A 21157-nucleotide genomic window follows, 5' to 3' on the forward strand; every position below is an offset into this window, starting at 1 on the left:
GCCACCGTAGCATATATATCAGAAATGATTATTTTCAAAATTTATGCAAAACTGTAAATAGACAATTACTTGGAAGATCAGCCGTGGCGCGTTATCAAGAGTGTTGATGTTCTTGATTTGTTTAGCTCGCTGCGAAGAAGAGCAGGACTGCTGGACAGGCTAAGAAAACTCCCACAAAGAAATCCTACCAAGGGCGAAAGCATTCCAAAACGTAACGCATCAGGCTTTGCATGACTTACAAAATTGTTACAGATGTAGCCTACAAAACGGAGAAGATGAGAAACAAATAAATTGCATTTGATTTGCAACCCTGCAAGAAGTTGATAAATTATTTTCGGAGCTGTCCAGATATCATGGATATATTAGCCTATGCTACTCGAAAAAGGTTTGTCAAAACTACAGCCGTAAAGGTAAAAAAAAATTGCCCAAATCCGCATAGTTTGGGTAGAGAAGAGCACTGAGCAGTGTTTTCAAGTAGGCTATTTAAACAGCTACGGTAACTTAAGCAGAGAGTCGATGAATGTGTAGAATGGTAGGCACTTTTACGTATTATACTGCCCGAAAAGGTAACCGCAACCATGCGTGACATACGACATCGCTGATGTTGGTAGCGCTATCATGCGTGACATTACTCAACACGTGATTAACTGGTCGTCTTTATCGAAAGATTTTGATACAAAGAAATTTAACTGAATGCATCGCCTCAACCAACGTTGCCTAATGGTTAGGGCAGAGGAGTAGTAATTTCGATTGCATGGGTTCGATTCCCACCCTCTGCTAATACTATTTTTTTTTCAACTGAACTGAGTGCAAGAAGAATCGTAGTGACTGCAAACAATGAAGTTTATGAGAAAAGTTGTGACTAAAACACCAGTAATGTCATATACGATACGCATGGTTGCGGTTACCTCTTCGGGCAGTGTAATACGTAAAAGTGCCTACCGTGTAGAATAGACCACAGGCTCAAATAATAAGCTAGGCTATTTAAGCTACCAGCTACAGCAAAATGACGTCGGACCTTTCTAAATATTCAAGAAAAACAAGCATTTTGTAGGCCTACCTACAATGAAACCTTTTATTAAAAACTATCCACTTTTCTTATTATTTTGCCATATTGCCCTTATTTTTAATGACCAATTGCAGGCGATTTGGCATGGAGTTACTTAGTCTAAATTTTTAAAATATTTGCAGGTCATCTCCTGACACCAAACTTTTTTGAGCTCCATCTTGAGTGTGTCCAGATTTGGTGTCTTATTTTTCTGCAATTTTCTTTTTTAGAAGGCTATTTGCCAGCAATGTTCGATTGAGTTCAAACCTGGACTGTCACCAGGCCATGCAAGCACATCAATGCAATTTTCTTCAAGAAACTTCTTGATCTTTTTGGCTGTGTGGCATGGTGCACCATCATGCATAAAAACCTCGCAGCCATAAATGTGGAAAAAGTTCAGCATGTGCTCCTCCAACACTTTCTGGTAAACACCAGCGTTTATTTTTTTGTTCTTCGGCAGGAAATACAGGCCTGCCCTTCCTCTTTCACTAGAAAACCTTCCCTACACCATGACCGAGTCTGGATGTTTGACGGTTGGAACTTGGAATGTTATAGCGAGGATCAAAGCGATTGGATGATCTAGAGCGCCTCACTGTGGTAGATTCCATCAGCCCGATAGCTCAGTTGGTTAGCGCGTGACTTCTGGAACGAAGAAGCTTCAAGATCAAGCGGCGCTGCTTCGACTCTCAGAGTGTGCGTTTGAGCGACGCACGTAAGGACTGCTCTATTCAACGGCATCTAATCCAGGCAGCGGCTCTCCATTCATCTAATTCTAATGGATGGAATAGTTCCCTGGCAATAAAGTTCAGTTCAGTTGTTTTTTATTTCTGACCATCATATCAAAAACAATACCGTACACGTCAATATAGCAAAGGTCGAGAAAAAGGTAGAAGCGACAAAACGCGAACGTTAAAACGTGCTTGTGACCGAAGTAAGTTATTGAGTTGAGAAATTTGGCACGGTCGCAACACCTTTAGAAAATTTTAAGATATAAAAGGAAAATAAAAAAAAGAAACTGTTATAAAAAATAAAAAACATATATTTAAGCTATAGCTTTATTAGCCCAAATAGCTTTAGCTGATATATTTAAGATTTGTATATTATATGGACAGTTGCTATGAAGATCGGCCATGGTGCGTTATCAAGAGTGTTGATGGTCGTGAGAGGAACACGTCTTGATGCGTTTAGCTCATAGCAAAGAAGAGCAAGGCAAGCAAAGAAAACCCCACAAAGAAATCCTACCACGGGCAAAGCCATTTCAAGCGCAACGCACCAGGCCTTGCACGACTCACAAAATAGATACAACTTGGCGATACGAATCAATGACGAAAACAAATAAAACAAATTAGCAAAAACAACATCATCATCTTGCGGAAATTCAATTTATACCCAGAGAAGTTATGTCTTGAAGATATCAAGAGTGCTTTGATATAAAGTTGCGTTGATAAAGCGATAATTTTATACCCCAGTCAGCTAAACTCGTCACCTCCACACCGATCCAACGTTAGCAACGATGAATTAATGCAAAAATGATAGGCATCGCTAGCTGGGATGTACTGTAGTAGTGGCATGTCACAGTGTATGAGAAATTTGGGTTACCATATGTTTTACACGTTAAACCATAATAGAAGTAAAAAAAAAAAATCGACATATTACGTTAGAAAAAATAGATAAACAAACAGACAATAGGCCTACCATGACGATCCAGTCCAAGATATTGATATAAAACTACTGGTTGGAGCACATGGCCACCGCTTCACCGAAAGATGGCGATTGGTAAAAGAGGATGGAAAAACTTCTGCAGACTCTGTAGAACTTCTGTGGACAAAAAACACAAGAACCAGAAAGCCAGTAGGAGTATTTACAACCTTACTATTTTGCTAATAAATCTACACACATTGGTCTATCAAATGCTGGGCAAAAAAAAATATTAGTATGTTTGGTGTATGTAATACTTAGATAGGATTATTTCAAGGAAGATTTAGCTTGTTCATTTTTGATTTAAAGCTTTTTACACTTTTTCATTCATTTCTTATAGTAGTTGGAAGCTTGTTCCAAACTGTTAGCCCCATGTACCGTATTGATTGTTTGCAAGTGTTAATTCTGCAATATATAGGAATATAAGGAGAGTTACTTCTTGTTGTTAAGCTACTTGATTGTTTACACATAATTATATCATTGAATGATGTGGGAAGTAGCTTTTTTGAATATTTAAACATGAAAGTTGCAATCTCTGTATTTTTCATGTGATAAATTGATTTTAAATTATTGAGTTCCATTACACCTTTTACGCTTTCTCTGCGGTCAATGTCAAATACAATACGAAGAAAGTTATTGCATGTACGTTGCAGCTTTTGCAATGTAGTTTTGTTTTCATGACACCATGTTGAGATACAATATAATATTTGACACTCAACTAGAGCAGTGCTCCGCAACCTTTATTTACTCACGGCACACTTAAAAATTCTTTAAAACTGTGCGGCACAATTCGGCCGACACATTTTCAAAATGTAAAAAAAAACTACGTATAATTTATTTTAATGAGATATTTACGCTTGTTTCAATGACTAATGAGCACAGTCGCTATAGCCTATGTTCGGCTCAATATTTGAAAGAACAACTTAAAGCTCAATATTTGAAAGAACAACTTAAAGTTCACCATCTATTTCTTGCAGGATCTTTTATCGTTTTTGATCAATATCAAAGTAGAAAAACTTTGTTCACACAAATAAGTGGTGCAAACTGGAGCAGAATTTTAATAGCAGCCTGCTTCTTCAGCAGAAATTTATTCTTCTTCAGTAGAAATCCAAAACTTAACAAATGCAACATCGCTGAATTTTAATCTCAAAGTTCTGTCATTTCGTAGTTCAAGAAAGCTTTCTCTAACAAGCAAAGTCAAGTCTTGCGTTGATATTTCAGCATTAGCCTCAAAAGGATTTTGGATCCAATCGTATTGTTCCGTGTTAATTGTGAAAAAATAATGCTCATATTTCTCATGTAACAAAGTTAAGTGATCTTTGGCCAAATCAAACACCAATTCTTTATTAATATTTAGGTTGCTTCTGGGAAACATTTTCAGCGATCCCCTTCTTAACTCGTTTTTCCGGAGTATATACTATTTTCTCTCTAAATCCTCTTGTCAGTATAGGGTACATGTCAGTATGTTTTCACCTTTACCTTGCATTTTGATATTAAGTTCATTCAAGTGTTCAAATATGTCGGCCATGCATGCACGTTTGGCAACCCAAGGATTATCTTCAAGATGTTCATGCAAATCATGGTTGTTCTGATTTACGGTAATAAGAATTGACTTATTTCATGCCTTAGCTCGAAAAGTCTTGCGAGATCTTTTCCCCGAGCAAGCCAATGCACAGAAGTGTAAAATAGCAGTGATTGGTGTTCTGATCCCATTTCTTCGTATAACAATAAAAAAATTCTTGAATTCAAAGCTCTTGCTTTAATAAAGTTAACAATTTGGATACAGTCGTTCATTGTTTCTGTCAGCTCCATAGGCAAATTTTTGATCATCAAGGCTTCCTTGTGTAAGCACTAAGCAGCAATGCGTAAGTTGATTGACTGGATTTTGACGTTTTATCCATGCAGCAGAACCTTTTCCTTCGCCCACCATTGCTGAAGCACCATCTGTGCAAACGTTGATGCAGTTATTCCAATGGATACCATGGGTTATGAAAACCTCGTTCGAAATGACCTAGCCTGGCTTCTAAAAACACACTAACCACGTTAACCAGCCTTTTTTAAAACTAGGGCAGCCTTCCCATTGCGAAAACTTCAATTGTGAGGCAAAAACATCATAAACGCACTGTGGGAGGTCTAGAGTTTGAGTTGTCTTGCAGTGGTAAAGCGCGAATTTTTAAAACATAAAAACTCCTTTCTTTTTAAAAAGTATGTGCTGATGATAGTTATCCCGCGGCACACCTAGCATCGCCTCGCGGCACAGTGGTGTGCCGCGGCACACCGGTTGCGGAGCACTGAACTAGAGAATGGTTACTGCATTTGTTACCATCTGGCAGCACTATTTCAACTCAAACTTTGCATTTTCCAGTTCCCTGCAAGGCTGTAGCAGGGATTAGAGCAGTGGTTCCCAACCTGGGGTTTACGGACCCCTTGGGGGTCCGTGATTACCTTGATAAATTTTGGAAAAAAAAAATTGTTTTATATGCACGGATGGAGCACCAGCTATGCTCGAGAACAAATCCGGATTTGCTGCTTTAGTAAAAAACAAAGCTCCTCGCGTGGTTGTTACCCATTGCTTTCTTGCACAGGTAGGCCTACACCTTAGCAGCAAAAACTTTACTAGCAAGTCTCAAAGAAATTCTGACGAATTGTTTGAAAGTTGTTAATTTCATCAAAAGCAGCGCTGTAAACCACTGTACTTTTAAAGCCCTCTGTCAAGAAGTAGGGTCAGATTATGGAGTACTTTTACAGTATCATTTTGAGGTAGCCTACGTTGGTTATCTAGAGAATGTTTAAAACGACTGCAGCAGCTAAAAAATGAGGTATCAACTCTTTTGAAAGCAAAAGGAAGTCCCCTCTCAAAATTGCTCGAGAGTAAAAGTTTTCTATACGGCATGGCCTACTTAGCCGATATTTTCGGTCATATTAACAATGTTAATCGTGGCATTCAAGGACCAGGTGTGACCATAATTGATGCAGCTGAAAAACTGAAAGCGTGTTTAGCCAAGTTGCCGGTTTGGAAACGCAGATTGGAAGCAGGTAATTACGCTAAATTTCCAATGTCAGAAGATCTTATCTTGATTGATGAAATTCAAAGAGAATGTACTTTTTTGATCTCTATGAGAGAAAAATTTTGCGCACACTTCAAACCCTGCAAATCTCATTTCAACGTTATTTTAATTTAGAACACCTGTCGAACGAAGTTGAAACATGGATTCGAAATCTGTTTCTTTTTGACTTGAACAACGTTAGCGGTGACGATCTCAGTAAAGATGACCTCATTGATTTGAGATCAAAAGAGTTATTACGCATTGAGTTTCATTCAAAAACTGTGGAAGAATTTTGGTGCTCACAACTGCAAACCCATCCATTCTTGGCAAAGCAAGCAATTATTGTTTTGTTACCATCATAACAACTTTACCTTTGCGACACAGGATTCTCAGCTCTTGTTACAATAAAAACAACATCGAAATCGCCTGGACAGTGGACGTTGAAGATGACATGGGTGTTGCATTGTCAAAAACTCAACTGCAGTTCAGTCGTTTAGTTCAGGAAAGGCAACAACAACCATCTCATTAAATTTGCTTACGTTGAAAAAAGTTTCGGCATGGCACTTTGGTGTCACCTTAATATTCAAATACTGCTGACATTTCTTGAACAATCCATTCATTTTCTTATTTGAGCAACTGTTTAACCTGATATTTGCCACAGGAGTCACAGCGGCAATGCGATATGCCACCGTACAGTAGTTCAGTAGCATAATTATTACAATAGTCAATAGTACTGTGATTGAACTGACTGGTGTGGAAATAAATTTCTTTGCAATAGTCAATAGTATGTCAATTGAGTTTCAGGCAAAATTTAGGTAGGGGTCCGCAGAATTAGTAATTTGTCTAAAGGGGTCTGTGACAACAAAAAGGTTGGGAACCACTGGATTAGAGTGTTGGTTCATTGGAAAGATACCTAGGTACGGTATTCTGAATGTTTGTTGTGCAAGCATTGTGAAAAGTATAGGCCCGGTGGTGAGAAAATAATAAAAATAAATACTTCAGTCGTTAAGCAACGTCTACTTGCAAGTCTTCCTTAAGCAAAACATGCAGTATAGATAACCTCACCACTTCCACCATGTCAACTTAAAAAATGCTTGTAAATACTTGAAAAATACTACTTTTATAGCTGAATAGTGAACATATGAGCTTTATTTCTGCTATTTAAAGTCAATGTCTATCTTTGCTTTTTAATGTTCCCTATAGAATAAGGTGCATGTAAACACGGAGTGTTAATACAGAAAAAGGGTGAGCTCTGGTACGTACAATTTTCCACCCTGGTATAAAATATCATGACATCATAGACAGGACTCGACCAAACATATAGGATGAAGCTACTTTACCTTTGCTTTACTGTTCACACACTTCAACCCATGTGTCTTGGTCGATTCCTGTTTATGATATCATGGTATTTTTTTACCGGGGCGGAGATTTGAAGACCAGTTCCAGAAAAAGAATTCAGAGTTTATGGTTATCATATGATAGTCACCTGAGCAAGAAGTTGCTTTTTTTATTTTGCCGAATTGAGCTGCTTTTTATGAATTCATTTCATTACTTTAAAGAAGAAACAAAAACATTAATTTTAAGAAGCTACGATGTATCATAAGCCTTACGTTATCGTATGTTATGAAAATTCTCTTGTTCACATGCAATTACTGTGAAAAACTTTACATAGAAATTTGACTATTTTTTATAATTTTGTGGTTATGTTATCTCTGATGTACTGTATCCTATTTACTTTAATTGGTATGTATTTTTCTGTTATATTTCTTGTGTAAATGGTAGCTTAGTCGATTAAATGTCCAACTTTGTACACAAAAAATGTAAGATCAAGCAGGGGTGTTTCAGATCTAAGGGTTAGCACTTGAGCAATGTATTTTCAGTTTTTTATTCACTGGCATGTAGTGAACAGAATATTTTACAGACAACAACACTTCATGACAATCAGAAACTTCACACTGTCAGCCTGAGTTACCAGGCCTGTGTTAGTGGTTCAAAGCCTCTACAAGGATGCGAAACTTTGAGGTATAAGCTTTCATAGCTCCTATCAGAGGTTTTCTTAGACTGAAGATTAAGATTACAAACTAAACAAACTAATCTTGTATGCTGAAGTCCTATGGATGAAATCTTAAAACGCAAACACAACAGTTGATCTATGTAAGGTGACACAGAAAGCGAGAAGTTATGAAGCAGCTTTTCTTGTTGAAAAGTGGGTAAAAGAAAAAAGAAGCAACTTCTTACTCAAGTAATTATATACATGATTACATGCTATAGCTACTGTGTAATAACCGTATTTCTAATGACAAAGTCATCATTACTGTAGGATGGTACGGTTGTTTGTAATCGCCATGTTTGTAAATGCCTAGTACACCATGGTTGTCTCACTATCAATATAAGGGTAGGCACTTTAACAAGCAGATTTCTAACAAACCACGAACCAATCAGACGCTACGCTGTTCATGACGTTGTAACATGTACCATGTTTTTAACTAACAAAATTATATTTTAACATTTAACTGAAATTTATAATTATTGCAAAATGCATTTCAACGCTGCAAATTCAAAACCTAAGTTCCCATGAAACTTAGGTCACGCTTCCTGTTAACAAACGCCACTCACACAGAATCTAACTCAACACATCTGTATTTCTAATGCGACATAACTATGTAGCCTGTATTGCTTTTTCCTTGATTCTTTCGATAGCTATTATTGATGAAAAGGCTCTACCGGTATATTATGAAGTAAGCGGGGAATTGAAAAAGACAGACATTCGAAAATAGACTTGCAAAGCGAATGGACTGAACTTTAGAACGAGAAGGTTAAATTCACGACGGGAGAATGTCACTCATCCGACATCCGTCTCAATAAACTATAGATTAGTTAGCCATTTTCTCAATTCCCCGAATAATAAAATTTGTAACACTGATTAATAACAAAAAAATGTTTAATCCTATTTAATTCGTTTGCTTTTTTGTAGGAAGTCATACACCTAGACTAGACAGACCGAGAGCCTAAATTATCCCTTTTTTAATTAGAGATAGAGTCTCTAATATCCTTTTAGTGCATAAGAATAGGCAAAACCCTACGCTGGGGAATAAAGTTAGGCAAATCCCTACACTAAGAGCATCTAGAAAGGTAAAAACCCTACACTGGGGGCTCGTCCGGGATAACCAGAGTCTCTTAATAACCAAAAGTCTACACTAAAAACACAGTCAATAAAAACACATCAAGGTTGCGTTTAGAAAGAACAAAGGAAAAACGCAAATTCTAGCTAAATTAAGTCATCGCTTTGCCATCTGTTGGCTTGGCGCAGAGGGTTAGGGCAGTGATAGGCTGGTCATTGAATTGACGTGGGTTTGATTCCCACTACGGCTATAGATCTTTTTTCTTCTGTCATTACCACACAAAGTTCAAAGTAATAGTTAATCCTCTGGCTGAATGCTGGAATGGTCACAATTGGACAGACAAAAACGTAGCATCTGATTGGTTCGTGGTTGGATTGGATATCTGCATGTTAAAGTGCCTACCCAATATAAGAGCTGCATGTAAGTGGGTTCCTCCAAAAACTTGTCACTCATCAGTATAATTTTGAGTAAAAGTGTTAGTTATTTTAAGTTGGTTCGAAACCAAAGAAATGTATGATTTTATAACTCGCAACTGCTAAACATTTCCTGCAACTAGGAAATATAACTAGCCAAGTTCAACAGGCAGTAACCACGAAGAACTGGCGGCATAGTCAGGCTTTGACAGATATTGTCGCCATTTTTAAAAACTGCAGTCCTTTGCATGGGTTGTCAGACCAATACTCTACAAAAGTAATCTGATTAGAGCTAGCAACGATGACAATAAGTATTTAGAGGTACCAATGTAAGTTATGTGGTTTGTTTTTGATTCGTTAAAGTGCCCAAATGAAGTGCCACGTCGGGGTTTGTGCAAAGCTTTCTAAAACCTCAATTCGACACAGTTCAAAAGCTTGATTCAAATTTGAGCTCATTCGATAACTGTGTTTTTTGCTGCTTTTAGCTTGACCCCACAGCTGGACAAGCTTTTCTTCATTGGGTAAAAATATGGTTCTTATTGTGCACTAAACAATTTGTTGCTTGTAATCTATTGCATTGAACTGTCGTTTAACCAACTGTCTGGTTATGTTTTTTTTCTGCATTGCACAATTTGAGGACCAAACTCAAGGGTGCGACTGATATTGATAAAATTCATTATATTAACTTATCCATTTGATTTTTTTTTATTTGAAGTTTGAATTTTTTTTTGATTGAATCTTTGTACTCGGACTGGGAAAGCTTCTTGCAGAGCTTAATCCTGGCAGTTTCGCATACTTGTAGAGGCTTTGAATCACGGACACAGGCCCAGTCACCGAGATTGACAGAGTGAAGTTTCCGATTGCTGAAGTCTTGTTGCCGGGGAATTATTCCATCCGTTAAATGTCGCTTATTGGAGAGCGGTCCTTTACATTGCGTCGCTCAAGCGCACACCCCGAGAGTCGAACTAGCGCCGCTTGATCTTGAAGCTTTTTTGTTTAAGAAGTTACCCGCTAACCAGCTGAGTTATCGGGGCAAAGATATATTTTTATGAAACCCAAATGTATTCAACCAGTAGTTGGCGACCAAGCAGTGTTGCTGATACAAAACAAAAAGGGATATCAATATCATGTTGTAAAAGGGATAAAAACCACCATGTTATTTTTCAAATTTATTATTTCAGTCAGTGTATAGTTTTGAAGGAATTCACAATGAGCACTAGACCTTCTAAAGTAAACAAGCTAGCATTGGTAAATACTCTTCTTCATGCCGAGGTGCACAACAGGATGCAAGAAGAACAAGAAATGTGGAAGAAACATAAAAGTATGAAAAAAAAAGATGAAAGCACATCCAAAGACTGTCATAAAAAAAATGTAAAGAAACGTAAGCGAGAAAAGAAAAAAGAAACCCAATCAAGTTCCAGTACTACAGTTAGTACTGTGTCACAAATATCAAATACTTCCCCCTCTGAAAGATGGGGACACGATGGGTTTATAGAATTACATGCAGAAGAAATTATAGCGGGTAAATGTTTTAGTACTGAAACTGGCAAAAAAGATGAATTTTCAATGCAAAGTGATTCTAGCACAAGTGAAGACAGGCCTAAGAAGAAACGAAAAAGGAAACATTCTAAACATAAAAAACGAAAGAATCACAAATAAATTAAATATCCATTGTTTTTAAAAGCCATTTAATACACTGTGAGATTTTTTTAGGTCATAAGTTGCTTGTTCTGCATTTTAAAATGATTCATCGTGCAAGCATTGCGTGTGACTTCTATGATTCAGCAGAATTCACTGCCAACCTATTTCATAAATTTACAGGTTGGATTAGGTGAACTGACCGATTTACAAAGCATATTTAAAATCCGAAGATTGTTTCACAGAAATGTAGCTTTAAGGGAAATTGGATCATTGTTGCATGCAGTTTTGTTTTGATGGATATTAAGCTTAGATATTTGCGTGCCCTTGAATTTTCTTGAGAATGACATGGCTACCTGGAGATGCGGCCTGATTTGTCCCATTTTGCAGATTTTTATTACTGCTGCTGTGTCTGTCTAACTGAAATTTTAGCTTAAAAAAAAACGTCCAATCAAACTGTTAGCAAGTGGTTAACAGTCTGACTAAAATTTATGAATCAAATTGTCATTTTTTTAATGCTTGATGATGTTAAAACCCATTTTGTCACCTGGGAAAGACAGTATAGAAGACATTAAAATAGTGGTTCTTAAACAGGGAGGCGCGAAAATGGTAGGCACTTGCACTAGTGTACTACTGTATTTGCCAAGTCATGAGCAAAAATGGTGGCAACACCTTTTTTGGGTAACACTCGTTTTGCAAATGACGTCAAAGGGAGGGGGGGCAGCCAAAACAATTTAAGAACCCCTGCGTTGAAATATGATTTTTTATAAAATTTTATTCAAATAGTTGCCAAGAGTTAGCAAGATCGAAAAAATTGTGCAGAATGGGCAAAATCACATCGTATCTCAAGGTAGCCATGGATTAGCAAAGATCATTTAAATCAAGATTTTTCGAAAGTTGCAATCATTGCATTGTTCTTTGAATACAAAGATTGTTTGTATTGCTCGTGTACAGCACTTCGTACATTTTAAACGGCTTGATCTAGCCCTACTGGAGACTTTGACAAATTAATATTCACCACCAGCCTTAAACGTGACAATGCGTTAAGTTTGTTTTGGTATTATTCACACGGATACGCCGTTCAAACACATTTCACTTGTAATACGCTACGACTCTAAACAGTATTTGCTGTTATTTGATTAATGAATCTTTATTCTCGGTCTGCAAAGGCCTCTTTGTAAGCTTAATCCTGGCAGTTTCGCATGCCTGTAGAGCAGGCTTTGAACCAATGACGCATTCCCGGTTAACCAGATTGACACTAAAGTTTTCACTAGATACTGTTTTACATTATTCTATCCATTAGATGCCGCTGAAAAGTAAGCCTTCTTTAAAGTACGTTGCGTAAGCGCACAGACTTAGAATCGAACCAGTGTGGCTTGATCTTGGTTTACATTGCCTTGTGCTTAGCCTATCTAACAGAGTTGTTGGTAGGTGGCAAGAACGCAATGTTGTCCACACTAGGCCAACAACTAAAGCTGTTTAAGCCTTTCTTCATTGGTTCAATATACAGATTTTATTTGACGTTTACAATATCTGATAATTAGCCTATGCGCTTTCGTAAACGTATCAGCATAAACTTTTTAAATAGGCTAACTATAAGACCTAGGAAGTACCGAAAGCTACCATTTAGGCGTACTCGAAAATGACTTCTTTGTAGACAACTTTGGTAAAAAAATTTAATTTGAGTGAAAACACTTTTGTACGGTTAAGGGCAGCATAAAACCAAATTAAGCTAAAATTGTTAAGACAAATGCTGTAGCCTACATGTCGAAGTAACACAGAACACGTTTAGTTTTGCCTAGAGATTTTACTTGCCAGAAGGTAGATTTTCTTCCGTCTTCAAAAGTTAATGTACAGTATACTGTAAGCTAAAAACAAAACAACCTTTCTTAATTTAGCATCCAAACTATAAATTGTGACGCAAAAAAGCCTGAATCAGAAGATGGTGTAGGGGTCAGGGCGTAGGCTAAAAGTAGCCATGGATAGCCTACTTATTGCACTGTAGGCAGGGCCCGATTAACCATGAGACACAGGCCCCCTGGTTTTAGGGGCCTCCAATTTGTTTTACATTAGTACCGTAGGCGTAGGTAGTAAAAGTTGTTCTGCCAGTGTGTGTGCACAGTTGTTGTTTTTGAGTAACGATTTCAAATTGTGTAACGAAACGATTGTTAAATAGAATAACGATTCCGAATTGTCACGCTTTTGGCGAAGTTACTGGCAATGCTAGGCAAAAGTAGAGCTCTGCATCGAAAGCGATTGCCAAAAAGGGCCCGTAAACTTAGCTGTGCCTCGGGCCCCCATGAGCCTTAATCAAGCCCTGACTGTAGGTAGCATAGGCTACATGACACCTACATAGCCATCATTTTTTTTGTTTTTATTTTTTAGCTTGCTGTGTATCGATCAGTTGCTAAATTACTTTTGCAGCTTGACACTTTTGTTGTTGAAGTAGTTTTCTTACTCGTCAATTTTCGCTGGTTGTTTTGTTGCAATTGTTTTTCTTGTTCTTCGTTTCGTGAGTCTGAAAGAGCGTTTAAAGAAAGATGTTGATCTTTGTCTCGTGATCAACTTTTCTGCAGAAGGAGCAGATTCCATCTTGTCTCCGACAGGATTTTCATCTTCAAACTCAGCATTCTGGTCTTTTGGATTTAACAATGAGGAGAGAGAAGCAAAAATTACAGTCTCCAAAGGTTTATGAGCTTGTCTCCGGGATCTGTACAAACAACCACAGGCTATTTTAAAGTGTTAATTATTTTGTTGAAACCCATTGCCATAACGGCATAATCTAACCTAACCTGGCCTACTGTTGTAGGCTACAATGCGTAGGTTTGAAAAGTTTATTTGCTCTATTTGTTTGTAATATGGCGCCATCGAGAGAAATAAATTTAATTGACTATTTTAGACAATGAGCGAGATAGTTCGAATTCGAATGAATTTTATTAAACATAGAGTGTTTCAAATCAAGGACACCTGTTAATGTGGATGGTCAATGGTCATGGCTCAATCGCAATCTAAACGCTTAAAATGAAATTATGAAGGTAGGCTAATGTTATTCAACAGCGTGCGACAATATTGAATCAGATTTTTGTTAACAATATAATTTTAGTTTTGCGTTGCTGAATGCTGATGTCACAGATTTGCGTTACTTTCAGAAAGCCTTACAAATCAGACAGTGTCAGCGCAGCCGAGTAGACCTACTCTGTTGGCTTTATTTGGGATAGATTTTTTTTACTCGAAAGTAAGCCAGCATTTCTATATCACTTTGATGTGTTGCTGAAACAAAATCGCTTACGCATGTGACTGTTAAAGTCGGAGATGGCTGCCCAGCAACCAACAAGTAGTCCACACCGCACGACTAAAGAATTAAATACAAAAAGTATAGCCTAAACTTTGTTTAAAGCTTTAACCAAGCTTTTTTAAGAACAAACAAGCAATGAATTAAAGTAAACAGATTTTTTCGTTTATAGGCTTACTATACATTTTTTTCTACGTCAAAGTTTAACCTATAATATAAGCCATGATAAAAATAGCTTCAATTAGAAGCAGAAACTAATTTTACGTGTGTCACACAATCTAAAGCTAAAAAGGCTACATAGGCCACCTGTCGATACAGTTGATTTTCCAATTTAAAATAGAAATCCATTCTTGCTTTTCTTTTTCATTGATGCAGTAAAAACAAAAGGTTTTTTCGGGCATTTTAATGCTGCAACAAAACGTTAGTTTGCAATATTTCTTGTAGGATTTTTTCAAATAATTTAGAAGTTACATTTTGAACAAATTAAAAGTTTCAAATCCCTACAGCTGATTAGCTCTAATAGTGGAAAAACTTTAATTCAAATAATCTTTACTTTCTTCTGTGTGTTCAGTAACGCAATAGGCTATAATTTTCGCAAGTTAATTTGAAAAAGAAATCCACAAGAACTTTCATGATATTAACGAATTGCATTGAAATAAAACAGATTTGAATATGTAAGTTTCTTTATAGTATATAGCCTACTTTTGACCCTCACTGAAATACGGTACACGGAAACACATTTGTTTACCCAAAGCAAAAAGGTCTTTTTGAGTGGTATGCTTCCCGGTCAAGACTTTTGTACGACCTTAAATCCAACAGTCCGAGCGGTTTTGTGTCCGCTGGTTCTTGAAAATAACTGAGCTTGTATCCACTCAATGTAAACCACCGGATATTCCAACATTTGACTGAGCATCCTTTTTTCATCATGAAACCTTGTTTTGTCATGCACTGAAACAAATCATGTAGCCTCACATTGTGATTAAAGTTAAAATATTTTCTTCAATGATTTGACTTTTTTTGTTGTATATTGAAAAATCACATTTGGAAATGACCGCAGAAGCGGTGTGAATAATGATTCTGAACGTAAATAATACTTTAGATTAGATACAATGTAAATACCAACATAAATTTCAGATTTGGTGTGAACTATATTTAAATATATTATTTATAGCGATTGTATTTCTATACTGTAGTTTTTGTGGGCTTTTTCAGATAATAATTTATCTATATCTCAATGCCAAAAGTTATTATATGCGCGTGAAAAATTAATTTTCAACATAGGCGTAGGCTACGCAAAGGAGGCTGGAGTTAGAATCAAAAATCCTACATTGAAGTTGATGGCTACATTTATTTTATTATTTGCTTAACTATTATGGTTTTTGCAAGCGCTATCGTGTATTTGGCTTTATCAGCGCAACTTATTAAGCTTACAGTTTTTATGTAAATCCAGATTAGGAAACATGTAATTTTATCGTGATACAGCGATAAAGAAGCCAAGAGATTGTCTTTGACAAAGTAAAAAAGTGAAAAAGATTTGAGTTGCTGGCATCGCAGTTACTAAATTTTTTTCTGCTTTTACATTATTGTATGGTTTTGTTGTTTATGCGGTAAGTCTACTGAGGCTATTCATTAAAGTAAAACTAAGCTGTACTTGAAGTTGGCCCGGGCGAACCACTATAGCTTGCATGAACGGTTTATTTTTACCTGATATAGCGTGTCTTATTCTAGTACCGTTAGCGTATCTACAAGTTAAAAATTTTAAAACACGTTTGTTTTATCTTGACCAAAATTATGTTATCTTCTTTTGTTTCAAAACCATATTAATCTGGTTTCTTTGTGTGCTGGTAACAAACATGAAATGCATGAGAATCTCATGATGCAGAATGCGTCATAACCTGAAAAAATGCGTAGCCTACCCAGCATATGTTCAATAATTACATTTCAAACTGTTTAATAGAACTAATGCTTAGATATGTTTAAACACAAGCTAAGTGTTGATAATAAACCATAATATACCCCATTTTTCTCCCAAGAATCGTAAGCATCATCCAGGTCTTTAATTGTTTGTATTGCAATGGAACGTCTTTCTGATTCGTTGACAAATGCTGTTATTTCTTCCATTACCTAAAAAATAGAATAGAAAAAAAGAAATAAGAAAAAGTAGCTTTTTATGTTTGCTACAGACCGCAGAGTAGATTCTTTTTTCATTAGCTTACCTTCATAGCTTCTGAAACAGATTTTGAATCCGGATGGCACCGGCTGGTAAATTTGTTAAGTTCTCTCAAAAACAACGGATACTTGCACAATCTTTGTACTGGAGATATTATGAAATCTTGGAGACGGAGAAATCTTCTTGTTGTGGTTGTCACATTTTCTATCCATTTCTGCAAACAAAGTAAATGCTTTAATAACTATGTTAAAGCACAAACTTCTGTTCAATATAGTGAAATTTTCGTATAGGCAAGTTAGACTATTATGCATTTTGGGTTTCATCATAAATGTGGATAGCTTTAAAATAAAAAATATAGGCTAGCAGAATTTTAAGGGGGCATATGCAAGATGGAATTTTGCAAATCGTAGGCTATTAGTCTACGCTGCATAAGTGCTCATACAAAAGCATCAAAGTTTCCATCGTGAGGTGTTAGTTACCTTTATCATTTCCATTACAATGGGATCAGATTCAAGTTGATAACAGAGCTTCTGTGCATTCAAAAAATTAGTGCAATATTCAACATAAACTCGAAACTCGTCTCTCTGTAAAACAGAATAAGAAAATAAGTATAAACAACAAATAAACTTCTGAAATCTACAAGTGACCCTTGGAAATCTTGTTAAGTTCACAAATTGATCACTAATCACAGCGCTAAAGCATAGCCTAATAGGAATAAAGGTTTACCTTAACTAAATGTTTCTATACACCTGGATAATGTTTATGCGCCTCTGCAGTATTAGTCAAATATGTCTTTGTGTTGAATGTGCGGACATTAGATTACTTGTTTTTATCCTCAGTCATTGGTAACCTATTTATATAAATTAAGTTTAGTTTATTGTCAGGCTACAAATAGCTTCTCCCTCTTCTATTTCGCCTCCCACCAAGTTTTATCATCACACTATATATATTAAAAGTTAATATTGTCGCGTAGTCTATTTCTAACACATGTGCAATTGCTTCTCATTGTGTGAAAACAAGAATGCTAAATCTGAAAACAACTTACATGGCTCAAGAAAGTGTTGCCTATACAGTTTGTATGAAATATGTATGGATGAGTTGCTTCTTTCAAAGCTGCTGAAAATTTTGTATGAAATTTGCAGATTTTGTCCACGTTTGACAACATGGCAGATACTGTATATTCTGATACGCAAGATATGCTGCTGTCATGAGCACAGTTCTCGAGACTAGGTATCATGACCTAAAAAAACATTTAAAATATTAAAAAATAGGTAAAATATAAAAAGATATCTATCAACACGACATATACTTTATCGTCCGACGTGAGCGCGTAAATCTCATTTGATGACTTGGTAGTAGCCTAGCTGAAATGTAATTGCTGAGTTAAAGCAATTAGCCTACTGAGTTGTCTGGTGCCGAGTTGTCCGACTACCCTTAAAAATAGGACAAGAAAGCGCTAGGTTATGGCAAACTCTTTCAATGTAAGGAAAAATTCACATTCATCATTTTAGCAAAGAGTAGCCTATAGAATTTTAAGATATTTGAAAAAAAAAAAGTAACTTAGCCTAACTTATATGCCTACAATGCAGAGCGGTTCTGTAAAAAAAAAAATTGGGAAAGGACCAGAGTTTTAACAAAACAAAGTTTATAAGATAAATGAACAATGCAAAACTTAATGTCCGAAAAGGTAAAGTTGGCAAAAAGTGTGAGGAGCTTACTCCCTGGAAAATTTTGACAAATATAATCTTGTTTTGGTCAGTTTTTAGATATTTTTGGCACAAAAATTTTGTTTTTATCAAAATGCACACTTTGTTTGTAATCATAGCTGTAACCATAGGTCGCTTTGTATGTAACCAAATTCAAAAAATTAAAGTTGGACTTTGGCAGAAGGTTTGGTTTAAAACCTTCGCTTCACTTGCAGTATTTTCAAATTTTTCACGGTAGGCTACATTTCACTTTATAACGGATCCCCATTCCACATTAACACTGAAATTTATCAGTTTAATTGTTCATTAACTAGAATAATTGAGTAAGCAGTATTTACTTTGAAGTATTACATTATTTTGTTAGTTTTTTTGTGAAACAAAAAAAAACAACTTTTGACTCCCTTAAACGACACTTCTGAAAGTATGCAATATGCTAGGGCTACCATGTGTCTTCTTTTAAGAGGATTTGTCCTCTTTTTTGAAGAAAAATAAATTGTCCTCCGAGGACACCCAAAAATGCTCAAATGTCCTCTTTTTTACATTTTCAGTTTTCTTGCTCATATTTTCAACAAGGATTTCATTGTTATGTGATTTTTTCGCGATTTTCAACCATTTCTGTACCAATAGCCTACAATATTCTGATTAATAGATTTAAAAAAAAACATTGACGTAATATTTGATCTGCTGTTCTAAACCATCTTAGACGTTCATTGAAACATAGGCTACTACATTGCTTTGCGATTGTCTTAAAAGCCAAATAATGGTCAGCGATGAATACGAGTGGAACTGCAAATCCACTTTTGAGGAAATTTCCTCATTTGAGGAGATCTGATCAACCAACTTATGAAAATGAAAAATTGGACAAATTAAAAAATAAGAAAATAAGAAATGGAATAAATCACAAAGAAATGAAACATTAAAAAACGCAAAAACTTGCAAAAGAGTTTGACATATTTACATTTTAAAGGTTCTCACACTTTTACAATAAACCATTATTTTACCCAGATCTATTTTGTATTGATTCAGCGCTTGTAAACGTTGCTGATTACCAACTTAATAGTTTGGCTAATTTGTCAAATGAAGCAAATCGAAAAAATAATCCAAAGTGCACTATGCATGACATACAGACAGCCTACTTTAAAATAAATCGTGGCATGGATAGGCTAGCTACTTATAAGTAGGCCTACAACTTATGTGAGTGCAAAATTAATGTAGAATGCTGACTTTAATCTATGATGTAGCCACAATGGTAGGCCTACAAGGAAAGAAACAGCCTTTTAGTTGAATCTGTCCTTAGCATCTCATTAACAGCTGTATACAACTTCAATTATATTTCGTGCAAGTAATTTTATGATTTCGAGCTGATCCGTTTTTTCTGAAAAAAATTAAGGCATGGCTATGATGGCTACCTGCAGACACTGCCTGATTTGTCACATCACATTTTCATTTTGTCACACAAATCTAACAAATCGGCTTTCGAGAAACAAACAAAGTTGTCTGTTTTTTTTTTGTAACTTTTGCTGCATAGCCTACGTCTATAATTATCAAAAAGGATGTAAAAAATTCTTCATACGTAACATTCTACTTGTATTTTACTCGCTGGCGAAACGTGTCCTCTTTTTAGGCGATAAAAATATGGTAGGCCTACAATATGCATGCCCAACATCGCTGGTTGAGTGAGTGAAATGTGGTTGACAAGCAAAGCGATCGATTTTTTTTACAAAAACAGAAAAAACTACATATTATATGTTACCGTACATGTAAAATTACAAGCTGAAAAACAATGAAAGAACTAAATACGCGTGGACCCCTAAACGGAGGTGGCCCCCCTGTCGGAGTTTCAGAAGCATAGCCTGCACCCTTGCATGATTTAAGTTAGGCTATTGATTATCGAGCTTCTGAAACAGATTTTTTATTTTTAAAACAATCAAAAAACATTAAACAGACTAAAATCAGTGGGCCCCTTTGCAGTCGTGATCCCTCCTGGTCGGGGGGCGGTTAAAACGGCCCTGCCGATAGGTGATCTTTTTTCAACCTGTTTAACACTATAATTAAACTATTAGTCTACTCACTTCAATTATGAACTGAAGAAGTTTAGAATAATCTTCTTCTGTGTCAACAATTTCTTTTAAGACATACATTCTTAACCTCTGTTCAGTAGTTATGTTAACTCCGTCTGTTCCTGGTTGCACGTCACAATCGGGTTGTTCCGCTTGATTGATGCGCATTGCTTTCATAATTATTCAGATTAAATTCAGTAACAGCTGAAAAAAGGCATTTTGATTGAACAAGATTTTTTATGCATCAATTCGTAAACTGATTGCTTTAATTGCTATGAATTAGCCCTCTCTTGAACATGATCAACAAGAATTAAGTTGAAAGACCCTTCTACCTTATGCCGTAGTCTAAAGCGAATATCCAACATACAGTATAGGCTATTTCATCAGACTCGCCATCATATTTTTTTTCATAAGCTTTTATCCTGTAACATCGTGCTGTACTTCATTGTTGTGCTATTTGAAATTTAATGCTAATGAAATACGATGTGTTTTTTTCCGTATGCATTCAACTATTTCTAGCTGCATTTTTATTTTTTACTGTAATAGCATGCAGAGTGCAGAGCTTCTTTTCGCTGCGGATACCCAAGGTTTTGTCCAACTTATGATAATATTTTCACCAACGCAAACTTACTGCAATTGCGGCCTTATGTATAGCGATAACAGGAAGCTAGCTGCCTTGGCATCTTTGAATTTGTGTGAACTATTTTTAATCATCCCAACAGACTAGGCTATGCTTTCTTTTGCAATGATGCAATAATTTTAAGCATGCAGTAGTTTAGAATGAAGCAAGTGTTAGCTGTGGGCTTGTTAGGCCTATTCTCCATCATTGAAAAAGATTTCGTGCCTCGGCAAACAGTTCCTTTCTTTTATTTTTCTAGGCCATATCTTGGGATTATTCAATCTTGAGTTCACCTCCAAAAGAAACCCAAACGAGATGCGTGTAGTAGGCTATGCCAGTGCTGA

At 36.2% G+C, this 21157-nt stretch overlaps 1 protein-coding gene across 1 annotated transcript; it reads right to left on the reverse strand.

Annotated features, from left to right (window-relative positions):
* Positions 1-12671: 12671 nt before the first annotated feature.
* Positions 12672-20371, reverse strand: LOC145766394 (rho guanine nucleotide exchange factor 4-like). The gene is made up of 8 exons (XM_082578105.1): positions 20207-20371; positions 17474-17668; positions 16908-17012; positions 16475-16642; positions 16275-16382; positions 15007-15206; positions 14565-14666; positions 12672-13676 (listed from the first exon to the last, which is right to left on the reverse strand). The coding sequence occupies exons 1-8, from the start codon at positions 20369-20371 to the stop codon at positions 13421-13423; spliced, it is 1299 nt and encodes a 432-aa protein (XP_082434231.1). The 3' UTR covers positions 12672-13420.
* Positions 20372-21157: the final 786 nt, after the last annotated feature.

This window comes from Aplidium turbinatum, chromosome 1 (genome assembly GCF_918807975.1).
Source record: "Aplidium turbinatum chromosome 1, kaAplTurb1.1, whole genome shotgun sequence".
Taxonomy (NCBI): Eukaryota; Metazoa; Chordata; class Ascidiacea; order Aplousobranchia; family Polyclinidae; genus Aplidium; species Aplidium turbinatum.

Bases quoted from the DNA above. Each gene is read 5' to 3' on its own strand.
- LOC145766394 (XM_082578105.1), bottom strand. From the start codon at position 20,371: ATGAAAGCAATGCGCATCAATCAAGCGGAACAACCCGATTGTGACGTG. The intron at 16,383-16,474 runs GTAAGCTAATGA...TCTATTTTTTAG, and splicing joins CTGTTTCAGAAGCTATGAAG to GTAATGGAAGAAATAACAGC. The intron at 15,207-16,274 runs GTATATTATGGT...GATTTGTTTCAG, and splicing joins ATTCTTGGGAGAAAAATGGG to TGCATGACAAAACAAGGTTT.